Genomic DNA, 16,291 nt, shown 5'->3' on the forward strand with positions numbered 1-16,291 from the left:
TAATAGCCTTTGTTAGAGCGATGCTGCCAATTAACCAGCACATTTGGTTTCATTCAAGATGCAATCGAGCACTTAGTGAGGAGAATATACACCAGTCATTCACACTGACATTTGCTGCTGCATTATTTTCTAGAGTTAACTAAACAAATCTAATTCAAAGTCGTGCCTGATTTAGAAGTCTCTACGAGGACTTGGCTGACTCGTGTGCAGCTATCAAGCAGTAGGCATGGTGAGATTTACTCATCACAGTCTCTGTCAGCTAGCAAGCTAATGATGCTCTTCACACATGAACCTGTTAGACTGGGAGACTTATGGGCAATGGTTATGCAAATTAGCCCAGTTTCTACTGCCGGAGCAAAATCTCAAGGGTGTGACTGATTTTTTTAACAATGTTTGATTGATTAAGTCCGAGTGTTACTGACTAAATATTATATAGTGTCACTGTCGCTTTACGCCTTAAAAAAACAACAACAAGGTATCGCCATTCTGCTGGATTTCCGCCCACATGGATTGACTCTGATGTCAAAATGAATGAATTTCCCATGTCATAGGATCAAGTTACATAATCATGTAACTTGAATGTCACAAAAGACTCATAAAAACATTTGCTTGGATTTAAAATACACTATCATCCCATCACAGCTCTCGGTGATGAAGAATCAGGGGCAGGAGATAAAAGCATGACTACTGTCACTCCTGTCCTGATTAATATTATACAGACTGTCTGTGAAGTTTAAGATTAACTTTCAAATAATATTTCCACCCAAACAGGATGTATACCATTTAGAAAGAGTACAACATGACTTTCAAGTAAGATATCAGTTGCAACAAACTATAACACCGATTACGTTTTCTCTTATGCACATTACAAGTTGCCTTAAGACTGTTTAGCTGTCACTGTGTTGCCTTCAAACATATTATTACACTTGACTTGTGGAAAACAGACTGTCAATTCAACTCTCATTGAAATATTCTTATTGTGATATTTCTGATGGAAGAACAGTCGATGGATTTTTACAGTATTTGACTGCCAGTAGTTACTGCATTCATAAAATATGAAAAACGCAATTGAGTTCATCTAGCAAGATTGATTCTCAATCTGTGGTTCAACTGATTGTCTTTTATGACACAAAATCTTTGAGAAAGCCCTTCGAAAGCTCCTGTGGCAGAGAGGGTACAAGAAAGGGTTGATAGCAGAATTCAACCACAGAAGCCAGAAGGTAATCTGATACCAGTAGTTTTCCACACATGTACTGCTGCAAGCAGCACGAATAATCATTAGGAGTGTGTAAGGTGCCCAGCAAATCCCAAAAATGCAGACAATAATGGCCAAAGACTTGGCAAGCTTTTTGTCACGGTAGAGATGAGATCCCTGTGCTCTACGACCAGGTGCATTGCAGGTGGCCGTAGCAGAAAACTTGCTCTGCTGCCTGAAGGCAGGGTTGCTATTTGGCTCTCTGCTGGAGGAGGGAGAAAGCATCTCGTCACCCTCTATGACTGTGGAAATGGTGGCAGACTCACTGAATGATACCTTCTGGGCCTTAACAAAGAATACGGACCAGACACTCCCGTCCCGCTGCGTCTTTCTCTCCGTTTGCATCTTGGTGGCATCTTGGATGCAAACAGCCAAGCTGTTTCTGTGTTGAATGTTCAGGTAGATGCTCAGGTTGAAGAAGGCCACAAACACAAATGGGGCAAAGAACTCAAAGGTGGAAGCACCGAGGAGGAAGTACCAGGTAAAATAAAACTCCGCGAAACACTCACTGGCTGGAACAATACTTTGACCAACGACCAGCTCCCAGAAGGTGATGGCAGGACCATAGAGGAGGAAGGCCAACACCCACACGGCGACCAACTTGGTAACAGCTTGCTGTGTCATTTTTCGCTGCGCCCTGTAATTAACCTGTGTGAAGAGTATAGCAGAGGTTTGATTAGCAACAATGAACGCTTCATGATAAATGTATGACATAGATTTGAAACTGATATCAGAATAAAAATGCACTAATTTAAAAGTAAATGTACAATGAAATTTGTTCTCTGCATGTAACCCATCCTATTGTATAGAAGCAGTGGGCAGCTGCAGCACCCGGGGACCAACTCCAGTTCTTCTTTCCATTGCCTTGGTCAGGGGCACAGGCAGGAGTATTAACCCTAACATGTATGTCTTTTTGATGGTGGGAGGAAACCGGAGCACCCAGAAGAAACCCAGGCAGACATGGGGAGAACATGCAAACTCCCCACAGAAAGGACCTGGGACAGCCTGAGGTTCGAACCCAGCAACGTCTTGCTGTGAGGCAACGGTGCTAACCACTGTACTGCTCACAAAATAGTTGTGATGGTGTAAATAATTGAAATCAACCAGAGGATTTCTCTAAATTTTTTGTTTTCAGCGTTAATCTATCACTGAAAAGCAGGATGATATAAATTGCTGCTGTTTGCATCCAAAACATGTGCCAACCAAAATGACAAATGCAAAACTGTCTTAGCTAAATCTCACAAAAATGGAGTGAAGATCTGAATATAAGGTACTATTTACCCTCTATACAGCAAACTGTTTTAGTTACAAAATGACATATTCCAAAACTAAATTTTCAGTGTTATACATAGGCTAATTCTCTCTCTCTCTCTCGCTCTCTCTCTCTCTTTCTGTGTGTGTGTTTGTGTGTGTGTGTAGTTATGAGTATCTGCAGCCCACTTACCGCTCTGGTGACTGACAGGAAGCGGTCATAGCTAATGAGGACAATGTTGAAGACTGACGCGGTGCAGAGCATGTAGTCCATAACCAGCCACACCTTGCAGAGCCCCCGGCCCAGCATCCAACGGCCTGTCAGGTTGTAGGGGATGTAGACAGGGATGCAGAAGGCACCTGTAACAGCCACTTAATGATGACTTGCATCTGACAGTTAGAAAATTACAACAGTGGCATCTGGGTAGTGTAGCGGTCTATTCCGTTGCCTACCAACACAGGGGATCGCCGGTTCGAATCCCCGTGTTACCTCCAGCTTGGCCGGGCGTCCCTACAGACACAATTGGCCGTTTCTGCGGGTGAGAAGCTGATGTGGGTGTGTGTCCTGGTCGCTGCACTAGCACCTCCTCTGGTTGGTCTGGGCGCCTGTTTGGAGGGGAGGGGGAACTGGGGGGAACAGCGTGATCCTCCCACGTGCTACGTCCCCCTGGCGAAACTCCTCACTGTCAGGTGAAAAGAAGTGGCTGGCGGCTCCATATGTATCGGAGGAGGCATGTGGTAGTCTGCAGCCCTCCCCGGATCGGCAGAGGGAGTGGAGCAACGACTGGGACGGCTCAGAAGAGTGGGGTAATTGGCCGGATACAACTGGGTAGAAAAAGGGGGCAAATTCCCAAAATAATAATAACAAAAAATTATATATATATATATATATATATATAACAGTGAGAAATGAATGGGATGGTGTGTGACTGCATCTTGTTAAATATATATATATATATATATATATATATATATATATTTGATAAATATTCTTTTACCAACACCATTGACAGTTTCCAAAAAAAAACAAAACGCTATATTTAAATATATATATATATACACTACCGTTCAAAAGTTTGGGATCACCCAAACAATTTTGTGTTTTCCATGAAAAGTCACACTTATTCACCACCATATGTTGTGAAATGAATAGAAAATAGAGTCAAGACATTGACAAGGTTAGAAATAATGATTTGTATTTGAAATAAGATTTTTTTTACATCAAACTTTGCTTTCGTCAAAGAATCCTCCATTTGCAGCAATTACAGCATTGCAGACCTTTGGCATTCTAGCTGTTAATTTGTTGAGGTAATCTGGAGAAATTGCACCCCACGCTTCCAGAAGCAGCTCCCACAAGTTGGATTGGTTGGATGGGCACTTCTTTGAGCAGATTGAGTTTCTGGAGCATCACATTTGTGGGGTCAATTAAACGCTCAAAATGGCCAGAAAAAGAGAACTTTCATCTGAAACTCGACAGTCTATTCTTGTTCTTAGAAATGAAGGCTATTCCATGCGAGAAATTGCTAAGAAATTGAAGATTTCCTACACCGGTGTGTACTACTCCCTTCAGAGGACAGCACAAACAGGCTCTAACCAGAGTAGAAAAAGAAGTGGGAGGCCGCGTTGCACAACTGAGCAAGAAGATAAGTACATTAGAGCCTCTAGTTTGAGAAACAGACGCCTCACAGGTCCCCAACTGGCATCTTCATTAAATAGTACCTGTTAGAGCCTGTTTGTGCTGTCCTCTGAAGGGAGTAGTACACACCGGTGTAGGAAATCTTCAATTTCTTAGCAATTTCTCGCATGGAATAGCCTTCATTTCTAAGAACAAGAATAGACTGTCGAGTTTCAGATGAAAGTTCTCTTTTTCTGGCCATTTTGAGCGTTTAATTGACCCCACAAATGTGATGCTCCAGAAACTCAATCTGCTCAAAGAAGTGCCCATCCAACCAATCCAACTTGTGGGAGCTGCTTCTGGAAGCGTGGGGTGCAATTTCTCCAGATTACCTCAACAAATTAACAGCTAGAATGCCAAAGGTCTGCAATGCTGTAATTGCTGCAAATGGAGGATTCTTTGACGAAAGCAAAGTTTGATGTAAAAAAAATCTTATTTCAAATACAAATCATTATTTCTAACCTTGTCAATGTCTTGACTCTATTTTCTATTCATTTCACAACATATGGTGGTGAATAAGTGTGACTTTTCATGGAAAACACAAAATTGTTTGGGTGATCCCAAACTTTTGAACGGTAGTGTATATACACACATATATCTATGTATTTTTTTCGCTGTGTGTGTGTGTGTGTGTGTGTGTGTGTGTGTGTGTGTATCAGCCCTGTGATGGCCTGGCGGCCTGTCCAGGGTGTCTCCCCACCTGCTTCTCAATGACTGCTGGGATAGGCTCCAGCATCCCCGCGACCCTGAGAGCAGGATAAGCGGTTCAGATATTGGATGGAGAATATTTAGTCTGATCCACGCTTCTTTGAGTTTTGTGCTGATGATGATTTTATACTTATTTGTTCTATTAACTTTTTATTGTCTACCCTGCTTTGTTTTTATTTTATGCTGTCTGACACAGTGCTGCTTGTTTTTTTTTGTTTTTTTAACTGTTCTGTAAGGTGTCCTTGAGTGCTCTGAAAGGCGCCCACAAATAAAATGTATTATTATTATTATTATTATTGTCGCGGTTTTTCTATAGCCCGGATAACTATGGATGGAGGCGGGGACTTTTAGGTGCGACAAACCGGGCTTCACCACCGTTAGCTAGATAGCTGCACCAATGCTAGGGCTAGCCTGCTAGTTAGCTAGTTAGCCGTGTGCTAATGGGTTAGCAAGCTCACCTTGGGACCAGGGCTGGTGATGGAACAGGGCGGCTGAGCTCTAGGCGGGGCGGGAGATGGATGGCTGCTCTCCGGGGTGCGTGTCTCTCTCTCTCTCTGTACTCTGGCTCCGGTGTGACCGGGTGAATGTCTCTCTCAGTCTCTCTGGGGAAGCTCTCGGGGGTAGTCAGCTAGCTACAGGTACCGAGGCAGTCTGCTGCTAACACTGCCACTGCTTGCCACCGTATCTACTGTCTAGCCCAGGATACGCTAGGTTTCCCTGCTCTATCCCGCGCTAAGGTGACAGTCTACGATATGGTTACTAAACAGTTCTGGCGCTTTGTCTCTCCCGCGGTGTCTAATATAGTTGCGTCTGTGACAGCGCGAGCTAACCTGTGATTGGTCCTCTAGCTGCACGAGCCCAGTGCAACATTCCAAGTACATCCCCAGGCATTTCCCACTACACTGCCCCCCTCCAGCACTGTTGAGTCCCTTCAACATAAATGAACAACAGACTACAAAGATCAGTCTGATTAATCTAACATGATAAACGGGACAGAACACCCGGGAAATGAACTAGGCCCGGAACAAAGGGCGTCAAACAAATGTGGGTGGTCGCTATCCATACTGGACTCTTGTGACTAGCCTAGTAACCCCCAAGTCAACTAGTCACGTCCGTCAAAGTTAGTCTAGGAGCCAGGCGGGCCTCCGGACTGGCCGGCCCCGTCTGGTGGTGTACGGGAGATGGGACTCAGCGGCGTCGGCTTCGTCTCCTTCTGGGTCAGGGGCGTTGGACTGCCCGCCCGGAGCACAGGCTGCTGTCCCACGACGTTGGGTGATTGTCGACTCGCCTGAAGAGTAGCTGGCAGCAGTGTGTTGGAGCGGCTGGAACCGAGCCGGGGAGCCTGGTGTGCTGGGTCCTCCATCGTCGTTTGCGTGGAACAGGTCCTCCAGCCGGAGATCAAGGTCTTCATCGATCTCCTCCTGCTCTGTCACTCCTTCGTACTCCTCTGTTCTCTGCGCCCCCGGCTCCTCCATGTCAGCAGCGGGAGGACCTCCTTCAGGTGTTTCCTGCGGCCCTATGGCTGGTGCTGGAGCAGACAACAGAGCATGGCGCCTCCGCTGAATCCAGACCGGCACGTCGTCTGAGAGGTAGGGTAGCAGTCGATCGTGGTGGAGGACTCTCTCCTTACGACCTTCCTGGACTCTGTACAAGACGTCTCCCATCTTCTCTGTGATGAGGCCGGGACCTCTCCACCGTGGCTTCAACTTTGGAGATTGACTCTTCTTCCTGGTGTCGTCCCGAACATACACTAGATCTCCAGGGTGAAATGTGTGTTGTCGAGCACGTAGGTCGTGGTCCTTCTTGTTCCTGAGCTGGGCAGCACGGAGATGCTGGCGCGCCACTTCGTGGGTGTCCCGCATGTTCGCCTCCAGGTCAGCAACGTACTCGGCTGGGGAAGTGCGATGAACGTTGGCTTCCTGCACCCTCAGGGTGAGTCCTTGCGGCTGGTTGACTTCTCGCCCAAGCATCATCCGGTTTGGTGTGTAACCCGTACAGGCATGGGGTGAGCTGCGGTAAGCCCCGGCGAGGAGGTGGAGGTGTTGGTCCCACTCGCTCTGGTGTTTCCCCACGTAACAGCGGATCATTTGCAGGAGAGTTCGGTTGAATCTCTCGACTTGACCATTCGACGCAGGATGGTAGGGGGTCGTTCTGGTCTTGGCCACCTGGAGAAGTTCACAGAGCTCACGAAACAGGGCACTCTCGAAGTTGCGTCCCTGGTCTGTGTGGATCTCCAGGGGTACTCCAAACCTGGAGAGGAACTCCTGTAGCAGCTTCTGAGCGGTGATCTCTGCAGTTTGCTCGGGGATCGGGGCCACCTCCACCCAGCGCGTGAACTGGTCCACCATCACAAGGATGTATCGGTTCCCCATCTTGGATACTGGGAGCAGTCCAACCACGTCGATGTGAACCCTGTCCATAGGAGCGCCGGCCTGGTACATCTGCAAGGCAGCTCTGCCTGTTCTTCCAGAGGATTTACACGCCTGACATTCAGGACAGCGTCGGACGAACTGGTTCACACTGTCAGTCAGACCAACCCAGTAGAACTCTCTGCGAACTCGATGGTAGGTCTTCTCACGGCCCAAGTGACCGGACAGCAGGGCGCAGTGACACAAACGTAGGACCTCTTCTTGGAGCGCTGTTGGAACAATGAGACGGAGGATGGATGGCGTGTCAGCTCCTTCGTCCCAGCGGTAGTACAGGACTCCATTTCGCCTTTCTACTTGCGTCCAGACCAACCAGTACTTCCGTGCAGCAGGTCCTTCCAGCGCCATCTCCTCCTGTGACGGTAGCTTCCCCTCATCCTTCCACTGGTGCAACTTCGCTAGCACGGCGTCTCCCCTCTGGCGCTCCGCTAGCTCGTTGGTCGAATACTGGGCTAACCAGTTGATAGCAGGTGGTTCACTCTCTTCAGCACCATTCTGATGTTCATTGACAGGTTGTGACATCGTTAGGCCTCCTGCCTCTCCTCCTGGAGCCGATGGTGGAACGCCCTCTTCTGCCGCTCCGGAGGTGTTCTCTTCCGAGTCAGTTCGACGGATCGCTAGCGGGACCACATCATCCACATCGTCGCTGAACCTTGCCCAATGGTGGTGTTCACGGTGACAGTAGGAGCAACCTCCACAAGGCAGCGAGTCCAGACTCTCCCCAGCATGATAGCAGTCACAGGCGGGTTTGGGTGACCTGGACAGCGCGTCCGCGTTGCTGTGCTTGACTCCTGGCCGGTGTTCGATTTTGAAGTCGTACTGGCTCAGCTCCTCGATCCACCTCGCCAGCTGGCCTTCTGGGCTCTTGAACCGAAACAGCCAAGTCAAACTGTTATGGTCCGTCCGGATGATGAACGACCGGCCCAACAGGTAGTGGCGAAACTGCCGTGTGAAGCGGACTACAGCCAGAAGCTCTCGGCGTGTGACGCAGTATCGCTGCTGTGTGCTTTGCAGATGTGCACTGGCGTAGGCTATGACCTTTTCTTCTCCTGCTTGCATCTGTGACAGGACAGCTCCGACGCATGTGTTGGACGCGTCAGTGTCGAGCAGAAACAGTCCATCTCGAGTGGGGTATGCCAGGAGAGGTGCCGTGGTGAGTCTTGCCTTTAACTCCTCGAAGACTACTTGTTGTGTGTCGCCCCACTTAAACTCCTCCCCCTTTTTCTGAAGTTCGTAGAGGGGGCTGCACAGATGGGCAAATCCTCGCACAAACCGTCTGTAGTAGTTACACAAGCCGAGAAAAGCCTGGCGCTCAGTGAGGTTTCTTGGGGTCCTCCAGTCGTTCACAGACTTCACAAGCTCCGGGTTCGGGCTGACTCCGTCTCCGCTCACGACATGCCCCAAGAACAGGACCTCCCTCCGCAGCAGGTGGCATTTAGATGGCTTGAGTTTGAGACCGTACGCCCGGATGCGCTCCAAGACCTTCCCCAGGCTCTGCAGACCCTCTTCGACTCCACGCCCCAGCACAATGATGTCGTCGAGGTATACAAGCAGGTGTCTCCACTGTAACCCTCTCAACACCACCTCCATCGCACGTTGAAATGTGCCGGGCGCATTGCACAGCCCGAAGGGCATTCGGGTGTACTCGAACAGCCCATAGCGTGTTATAAAGGCTGTCTTTCCACGATCATCCGGGTGCACTCCAATCTGCCAATATCCACTTTGCATATCTAAAGTCGAGAATACAGTGGCCCCCTCGAGGGTGTCCAGACACTCTTCGATCCGCGGCAGTGGATATGCATCTTTGAGAGTCAGGTCGTTGAGTCTTCTATAATCTATGCACCACCGCACACCTCCGTCCTTCTTTCTAACTAACACCACTGGAGAGGCCCATTCCGAAGTGGATGGTGTAATCACTCCGGCCTCTAGCATGCTCTTCAGGTGCCGCTCCTCTTCTTGTTGAAAGCCCAGGGGCGTGCGCCGAGCCGGTTGTCGGACAGGTTGGCCTTCGCTAGTGTTGATTCGGTGCTGGACCGCATCGAAGCGCCCCAGGTCCGCGTCACTGGCCGCGAACACGCCCTGGTGTTCAATCAGGAGTTGTTGCAGGGCCCTCCGCTGATCCTCATCCAACCCTTCACTGGCGGACTCATACAGGGACGACAGATGGTCGGGCAGACCCATAGTTGGTGACGACTCCATCCGTCGGACTGTGGCTGGTTCATTTTTTCGGCTCATGTCGTCCTCTTGTGGGGCCTGAAGCTCCTCTTCCGCCTCCACTAGCACGCCGAGGCAGGCTCCTTTCTTCAGCCTAACTTCTTTCGGCATCAGGTTACACAGTCGCACAGGGACGTGTGGGGCAACGTTGACCAACACACTGCCAGATGAAACTCCCTCGGTGAGGCCAGCAGGCTCCAGGACGGCGGAGATACCTGCCTTGGGGCTTTCCACCACACCCCAGACGTCCTGCTCACTCTCCGCTGATAGTGTCAAAGAGTCCTGCAGCAGTACGCGAGAGACGGCGTACTCCCCCACGGACGTACCCACGATAACTGTGGCCACTGGCTCCCCTTCGACGTAGACCTGGCCTCCCCCGGATACAGTGACATGAGCGGCCAACATGAGATCTAGGCCCAGGAGGAAGGGGTCGCGGATGGGCGCGACGAACACATCCCATTCGATGGTCTTGGGGCCCAAGCGGATGATCACCCTATACTTCGGGGTTTCAGCCATGTCTTTACCCTCTTCAGCGTTACGCAGAATGGCGATTCCGACGCTCGGCTGGTCGGCCAGATTTAATCGTTGGAATGTGTCTCGGGACATCACCGTGGCTTCGGCCCCTGTGTCAACGATGCACTTCAGCTGCAGGCTGTTCACGGTGATGGGAATGACGAGACTGGGTCCATTCCCCGAGGCTCGGCCGAGATTGACTGATGGCTGCTCGCTGACCTTCCTCGGAGCCCTCGGGCTTGGTGACCGTGAGTTACACTCTCGCTTGAAATGGCCCTCCTCTCCACACTGGTAACAGGTCCCTTTGCTGCGGGAACTTGGGCTCGGGGACCGCTGCGCGCGTTGCCCCGTGTGCGCGTAGGTAGCCCGCTCAAGCGTCCTTCCCCGTTCCACTCCTACTTGTTCTTTGGCCATGTACCGCTCGATGTTTAAGAGCACCTTGTTAATGTTGTCGATGCCACTGGCCAGGGTCTTGAGCTCGGGGGTGCTCATGCTGTCTCCTACCGGCGGAGGACTTGGAGAGCTATCGCGACGCCGCTCGTCTTCCCATGCTACTCGCCGGATTCTCCCTTTTCCTTCAACCTCTCGCCCCAGCGTCGCTTTAAAGTCATACTCGCGTGCCTCAACCTTCCTGATTGCTTCAGCTAGTGTTTTGGGTTCTGCCCCCAGGACTTCATACGCGATGTTTTGGTTCTTCAGCCCGCGCAGAAAGGCTTCTGCAGCGTAGGCCTCCTGCAGTGTAACACCAACCTGCGGGTATGCCAGTGTGACAAGTCTCCTCACTTCCTCGCCAAACTCATAGAGGGTAATCTCTCTGGCCTGCTTAACCTCGCTGAGTTTATGGCGCGCAGTTCCCTCAGGCAGCTCTTTACCGTAGCGGCGGCGTAACTGGGTGATGAGCGCGTGGTAGTCATCTTTTATCGGAGCCGGCTGCGCGATGACAAAAGACATGGCGTTGTCCCTCAGTCGGAGATACAAGGCGTCCAAACAGGTCTCGTCGGTCCAGCCCCTCTTTCTCGCCATCCGTTCGAATGGTCCAACGAAACTATCCCAGTCGCCCTTACCATCAAAAGTGGCGAGGAGCTTGATGTCATTTTCGTGTCCTCGGTCGGGACCTTGTGAGCTTCGGTTGCCGCTCCGACTTTGAAGGTCTCCTGTCTGGCTCTGTTGACCTCTAGAGGAACCTGCCTGCCCTCCAACGCTGTCATCCAGCAGGTTTCGGCCGCCGTTGCTGTCCAGGGACATTTGGCCACCCTGCATCCCGTCGGGGGGTGGTACGGCAGTCGCTCCATTTTTTCCACCATGACCGATCGGAGTGCTGGTAAGTGGTGCGGGCTCACTGGGTCCATTTCCTGTATAGCGCAGGGCTGCTGGGGCCGCTTTGCTGCTCGGCCTGGCTGGCGTCTCCTCGTTGCGCCGGTCGCTCAAGTTAGCCACTGCGGCCATAGCTGCTGGCAACAGGTGATCAGCGCCGTCTCGCTGTCTGGCCCCTGGGTTCTCCCGGGCCGGGGTGAACTGCGAGAGTAGGCTCATGTCTTGCACCGTTCTGCTAGTTCGTTCTCCGAGCACAGCCCCTGCCGACCCTACACCACTATCGCTTTGAGGGCTACTAGGAGAAACCCCTTGCTTCACTACTTGAGCGATGGGCGACAAACCGGGAGGCTCACCTTGGATATCTGAACGATGACGGGCCCAATCGGTGCGCTGAATGGGAGGTGTGGGGGGACGAGATCGCTTAGCCACCGCTTCCGCTAGTCCATCGATACGCGCTGTGAGGGCCTCCATCTGCATCTCTATCTGGCGTTGCATCTTAACCTGGGTCTGGCGTTCCATGTTTTCCATCTGGCGTTGCATCTGAACCTGGGTCTGGTTCATGGTTTCCATCTTCGCCAGGAGGAGCTTCATCCAGGCGTGCTCTCCGGGGTCTTCTGTCCCCACACCAGCACCATCCAGCTCAACTCAGACTGTTCTTTTACATTTTCTTTGTCCTGTGACATTTTTATTTTTCCACTGATTTACGTGACTACTGAAGAAATTACAGTGCTTCACAAAATGGCTGACTCACTCAGTTGTTAGCTAGCTATAGCGATGCCGCCAAAAAGCTGCTAAATGCTGCTTTGAAATGCTGCAGAATGTCAATGCTAATTAGCTAGCGCCACTGGACGTCCTTTTGTGCACTTTCAGGGTGAAACTCGGTGAAAAACAATATCCTCACAGTGTGAATGGCGTTGAGAAACTAATGAGTCTTTTTATTCACTTTTTCGTTTGGGTTCCACTTCATAAAGAAGTTTCTTATTCACTTTTTTCGTTGGGGTTCTACTTCACGAAGAAGTACAAAATGGCTTCTTGCTAGCTGGGTTAGCTCACAGTGTGCAGGCTGAATTATGCCGCCATGTGACCGGGGCAGGATCCTCCGGTGTTGAGATTATGGCGAATCCCAACCTTTTATCCCACTTCTGACACCACTTGTCGCGGTTTTTCCATAGCCCGGATAACTATGGATGGAGGCGGGGACTTTTAGGTGCGACAAACCGGGCTTCACCACCGTTAGCTAGATAGCTGCGCCAATGCTAGGGCTAGCCTGCTAGTTAGCTAGTTAGCCGTGTGCTAATGGGTTAGCAAGCTCACCTTGGGACCAGGGCTGGTGATGGAACAGGGCGGCTGAGCTCTAGGCGGGGCGGGAGATGGATGGCTGCTCTCCGGGGTGCGTGTCTCTCTCTCTCTCTGTACTCTGGCTCCGGTGTGACCGGGTGAATGTCTCTCTCAGTCTCTCTGGGGAAGCTCTCGGGGGTAGTCAGCTAGCTACAGGTACCGAGGCAGTCTGCTGCTAACACTACCACTGCTAGCCACCGTATCTACTGTCTAGCCCAGGATACGCTAGGTTTCCCTGCTCTATCCCACGCTAAGGTGACAGTCTACGATATGGTTACTAAACAGTTCTGGCGCTTTGTCTCTCCCGCGGTGTCTAATATAGTTGCGTCTGTGACAGCGCGAGCTAACCTGTGATTGGTCCTCTAGCTGCACGAGCCCAGTGCAACATTCCAAGTACATCCCCAGGCATTTCCCACTACATTATTATTATTATTATATGCACACATACACACACTAACTGCGACCCGACCCCGGAGAAGCGGCTGAAGATGGAATGAATGAATGAATGAATGAACATACACACACTGATGAGCCAAAACATTATGGCCACTCACATGTGATCGTCTCCAAACAAGGGCACATGTCAAGGTCTGGGTAGATTAGATGGTAAGCGAAAAATCAGTTCTCGTAGTCAACGTGTTGGGTGCCGTAGAAATGGGCAGGAGTAAAGACGTGGGCGACTTTGATAAGGGCCAAATTATAATGGCCAGACGACTAGGTCAGAGCATCTCTGAAATGACGAGGCTTGTGGGGTGCTCCTGGTCAGTAGTGGTGAGAACCTACCGACAATGGTCCGATGAGGGACAAACCACAAACCGGCGACAGGCTGTTCGGCGCCCATGCAAGGCTCATCGTTGTGCGAGAGCAACGATGGCTATTCCATCTGGTCCGAACCGGCAAAAGGTCGACTGTGGCACACGTCACAGAACATTTGAATGATGGTGATGGGATGAATATGTCACAACACCGTGCATGATGACTCCTGCCCATCGTCGAAAGCGCCTACAATGGGCACGTGAGCGTCGGGACTGGACCTTTTGAAGCAATGGAAGAGGGTGGCCTGGTTTATTTGTTTTTAGATCATGTGGATGGAGGACTTGTGTGCCGTTTACCTGGGGAAGTGATGGCACCATGATGCCCTGTGGGAAGATGACAAGCCGGTGGAGGCAGTGTGATGCTCTGGGCAATGTTCTGCTGGGAAACCCTGGGTCGGTCCATTCGTGTGGATGGACGTCAATTTGACACGTACCACCAACCTAAACATCATTGCAGACCAGGTACACCCCTTCATGGCAATGGCCATGAATAAATGAATGGCCCCTGAAGGCAGTGGCCTCTTTCAGCAGGATAATGCGCCCTGCCACACTGCACACATTGTCCGGGAATGGTTTGAGGAACATGATGGCGTGGCGGCCTGTCCAGGGTGTCTCCCCACCTGCCGTCCAATGATTGCTGGGATAGGCTCCATCATCCCCGCGACCCCGAGAGCAGGATAAGCGGTTCGGATAATGGATGGATTGATGGATTAAGTGTTAAAGGTGTTGCACTTGCCTCCATATTCTCCAGATCTCAATCTGATTGAGCATCTGTGGGATGTGCTGGACCGACAAGTCCGATCCACGGCAGCTCCACCTCGCAGCTTACATGACTTGAAGGATCTGTTGCTAATGTTTTGGTGCCAGATACCTTCAGGGGTCTTGTAGAGTCCATGCCTGGGGGGGGGGGGGGTCGACGCTGTTTTTGCGGCACGCGGAGGACCAACGGCATATTAGGCAGGTAGTCATAATGTTTTGGTGTGTGTGTGTGTGTGTGTGTGTGTGTGTGTGTGTGTGTGTGTGTGTGTGTGTGTGTATGCAAACAAGCCTGTTTCATTCCATAAGCCTGATTTGTACTGTCTCATAAAGAATTTACTTGACTCACTGGATTATTTTGCTCCTTATATGTTGAGCACTTTCCTAGTGTTTCTTTTAACAAAGTTATATGTCTATATATATATATATATATGTATATATATATGTATATATATATGTATATATATATGTGTGTGTGTATATCTATATATATCTATATCTATATCTATCTATCTATATGTATATCTATATATATCTATATATATCTATATATCTATATATCTATATGTATATCTATATATATCTATATATATATATATATATATATATATATATATATATATATACAGGAAAAAAGTTTTAATACAATGCAGAGTATTAAACTCCCCTGTATCTATGTTGATATTCCGCTCCTCATTAGTTGAGCACTTATAACACCATTGACGGTTTCGGGGAAAAAACGCTATATATATATTTCATGTGGTGGACACGTATTGGGGATAGAATTTACCCTAGGAACTAAGGGATAAGTCAGGGTTGCCCTGGCAGGTTAACGCAGGGTTAAGTTATGGTTGTTCAGCCAGTTTTCTGGTTATTCTTGCCGCCTCCGCTCAGTCGAACTGTGGTTTTGTTGTCTCTCTGATTTACCGTTGATTAAAGAAAGTTGCCTACACGGCTAAAGTGTGAACCTACGGTCTTCTCCGTTCCCTCGGCTCTACATATTTATATATATGCGCTATAGCGCCTGAACCTCGCCAAGTGAAAGGTGATGGTGGGAATGATGAATGAACGAGGGATTGTTGAGCACGTTTTAAGTCAGAAAAGCAGACAGAAACCCAACTCACCCACGAAAAAGTCGGATATTGCAAGGTTCAAGAAGAAGTAGTTGCTTTGATTTCTAAGCGTCTTGTCCACGACGAAAGCCAGGATGACGAGCGCGTTCCCGGCCACGATAACGACGACCAGGGTCACCATAAGAACCGACAGGATCGTCAGGATGCCGGTCCCAGTCACGGGCACCGACGCGGCGTCCGCAGACACCGGGGTGAAGTTGGCGCTTGAATCGGACTCCGCCATCCGGACTCCCGCCTTTAAACTGCTCTGGGAAGCGCCGCGGTGCGCCCGTACAGACGAAGAGGTCCACTACCCTACACACTACCCTTGCAACCTGTGGTCCGTGCAGACCAAACTATTTGGAGATTAGGCTGCAGCAGCTTCAGGCGTCATGATTTTGCAGACGGTGTCCTCTATTGGTCATGGGCACGACGTTAAACTGCAACCGTCGGGTCATCGGCGACTAAACCAGTACCCCCACTTCAAGCCTTGGGTTGTTGTGAGGAGGGTGTGTGGACACCCAGCAGGACTAAAAACAAAACCTGTCAAAGGGCGGATGAATTCCTCTGTGAACCAACAGCCATCCATACCTGGAGAGAAGATAGGGACCACCAGGTGCTCCCCCTACTGACACACAATGACGACTCAACCACACTCAATCACCATAAACGGTGGAAAAGACTTGCTGAAGCATCAGCTGTGATCCTACGACCTCCTTAGGTTACGGAACTGATGACAATGATGATGATGTCCTCTATTATAAAGCCTAGCCTATAAACTATATTCTCACTGAACATGGCCACCTGTTACTTTACTGCAACCTCAAAATGGCTTAAAAATTCTGAGCAAGCTTTCTTTGAAAGTTGCTGCTGCAACTTGAATTCAAACGAGAAACTTTTTTTTCCGCAACAAA

The 16,291-nt window shown here is 49.9% G+C and overlaps 1 protein-coding gene across 1 annotated transcript; it reads right to left on the reverse strand.

The window, feature by feature from the left end:
* Positions 1–1,078: 1,078 nt before the first annotated feature.
* LOC130110594 (histamine H3 receptor) lies at positions 1,079–15,621 on the reverse strand. Its single transcript, XM_056277752.1, has 3 exons — positions 15,390–15,621; positions 2,700–2,866; positions 1,079–1,903 (listed from the first exon to the last, which is right to left on the reverse strand). The coding sequence occupies exons 1-3, from the start codon at positions 15,619–15,621 to the stop codon at positions 1,079–1,081; spliced, it is 1,224 nt and encodes a 407-aa protein (XP_056133727.1).
* Positions 15,622–16,291: the final 670 nt, after the last annotated feature.

The sequence above is a fragment of the Lampris incognitus genome, chromosome 3 (assembly GCF_029633865.1).
Source record: "Lampris incognitus isolate fLamInc1 chromosome 3, fLamInc1.hap2, whole genome shotgun sequence".
NCBI classification, from domain to species: Eukaryota; Metazoa; Chordata; class Actinopteri; order Lampriformes; family Lampridae; genus Lampris; species Lampris incognitus.

Excerpts from the sequence above, each read along its gene's own strand:
- LOC130110594 (XM_056277752.1), bottom strand. The coding sequence starts at position 15,621 with ATGGCGGAGTCCGATTCAAGCGCCAACTTCACCCCGGTGTCTGCGGAC. Across the intron at positions 2,867-15,389 it reads AATATCCGACTTTTTCGTGG|GTGCCTTCTGCATCCCTGTC; the intron begins GTGAGTTGGGTT and ends TGGCTGTTACAG. Across the intron at positions 1,904-2,699 it reads TCCTGTCAGTCACCAGAGCG|GTTAATTACAGGGCGCAGCG; the intron begins GTAAGTGGGCTG and ends CTCTTCACACAG.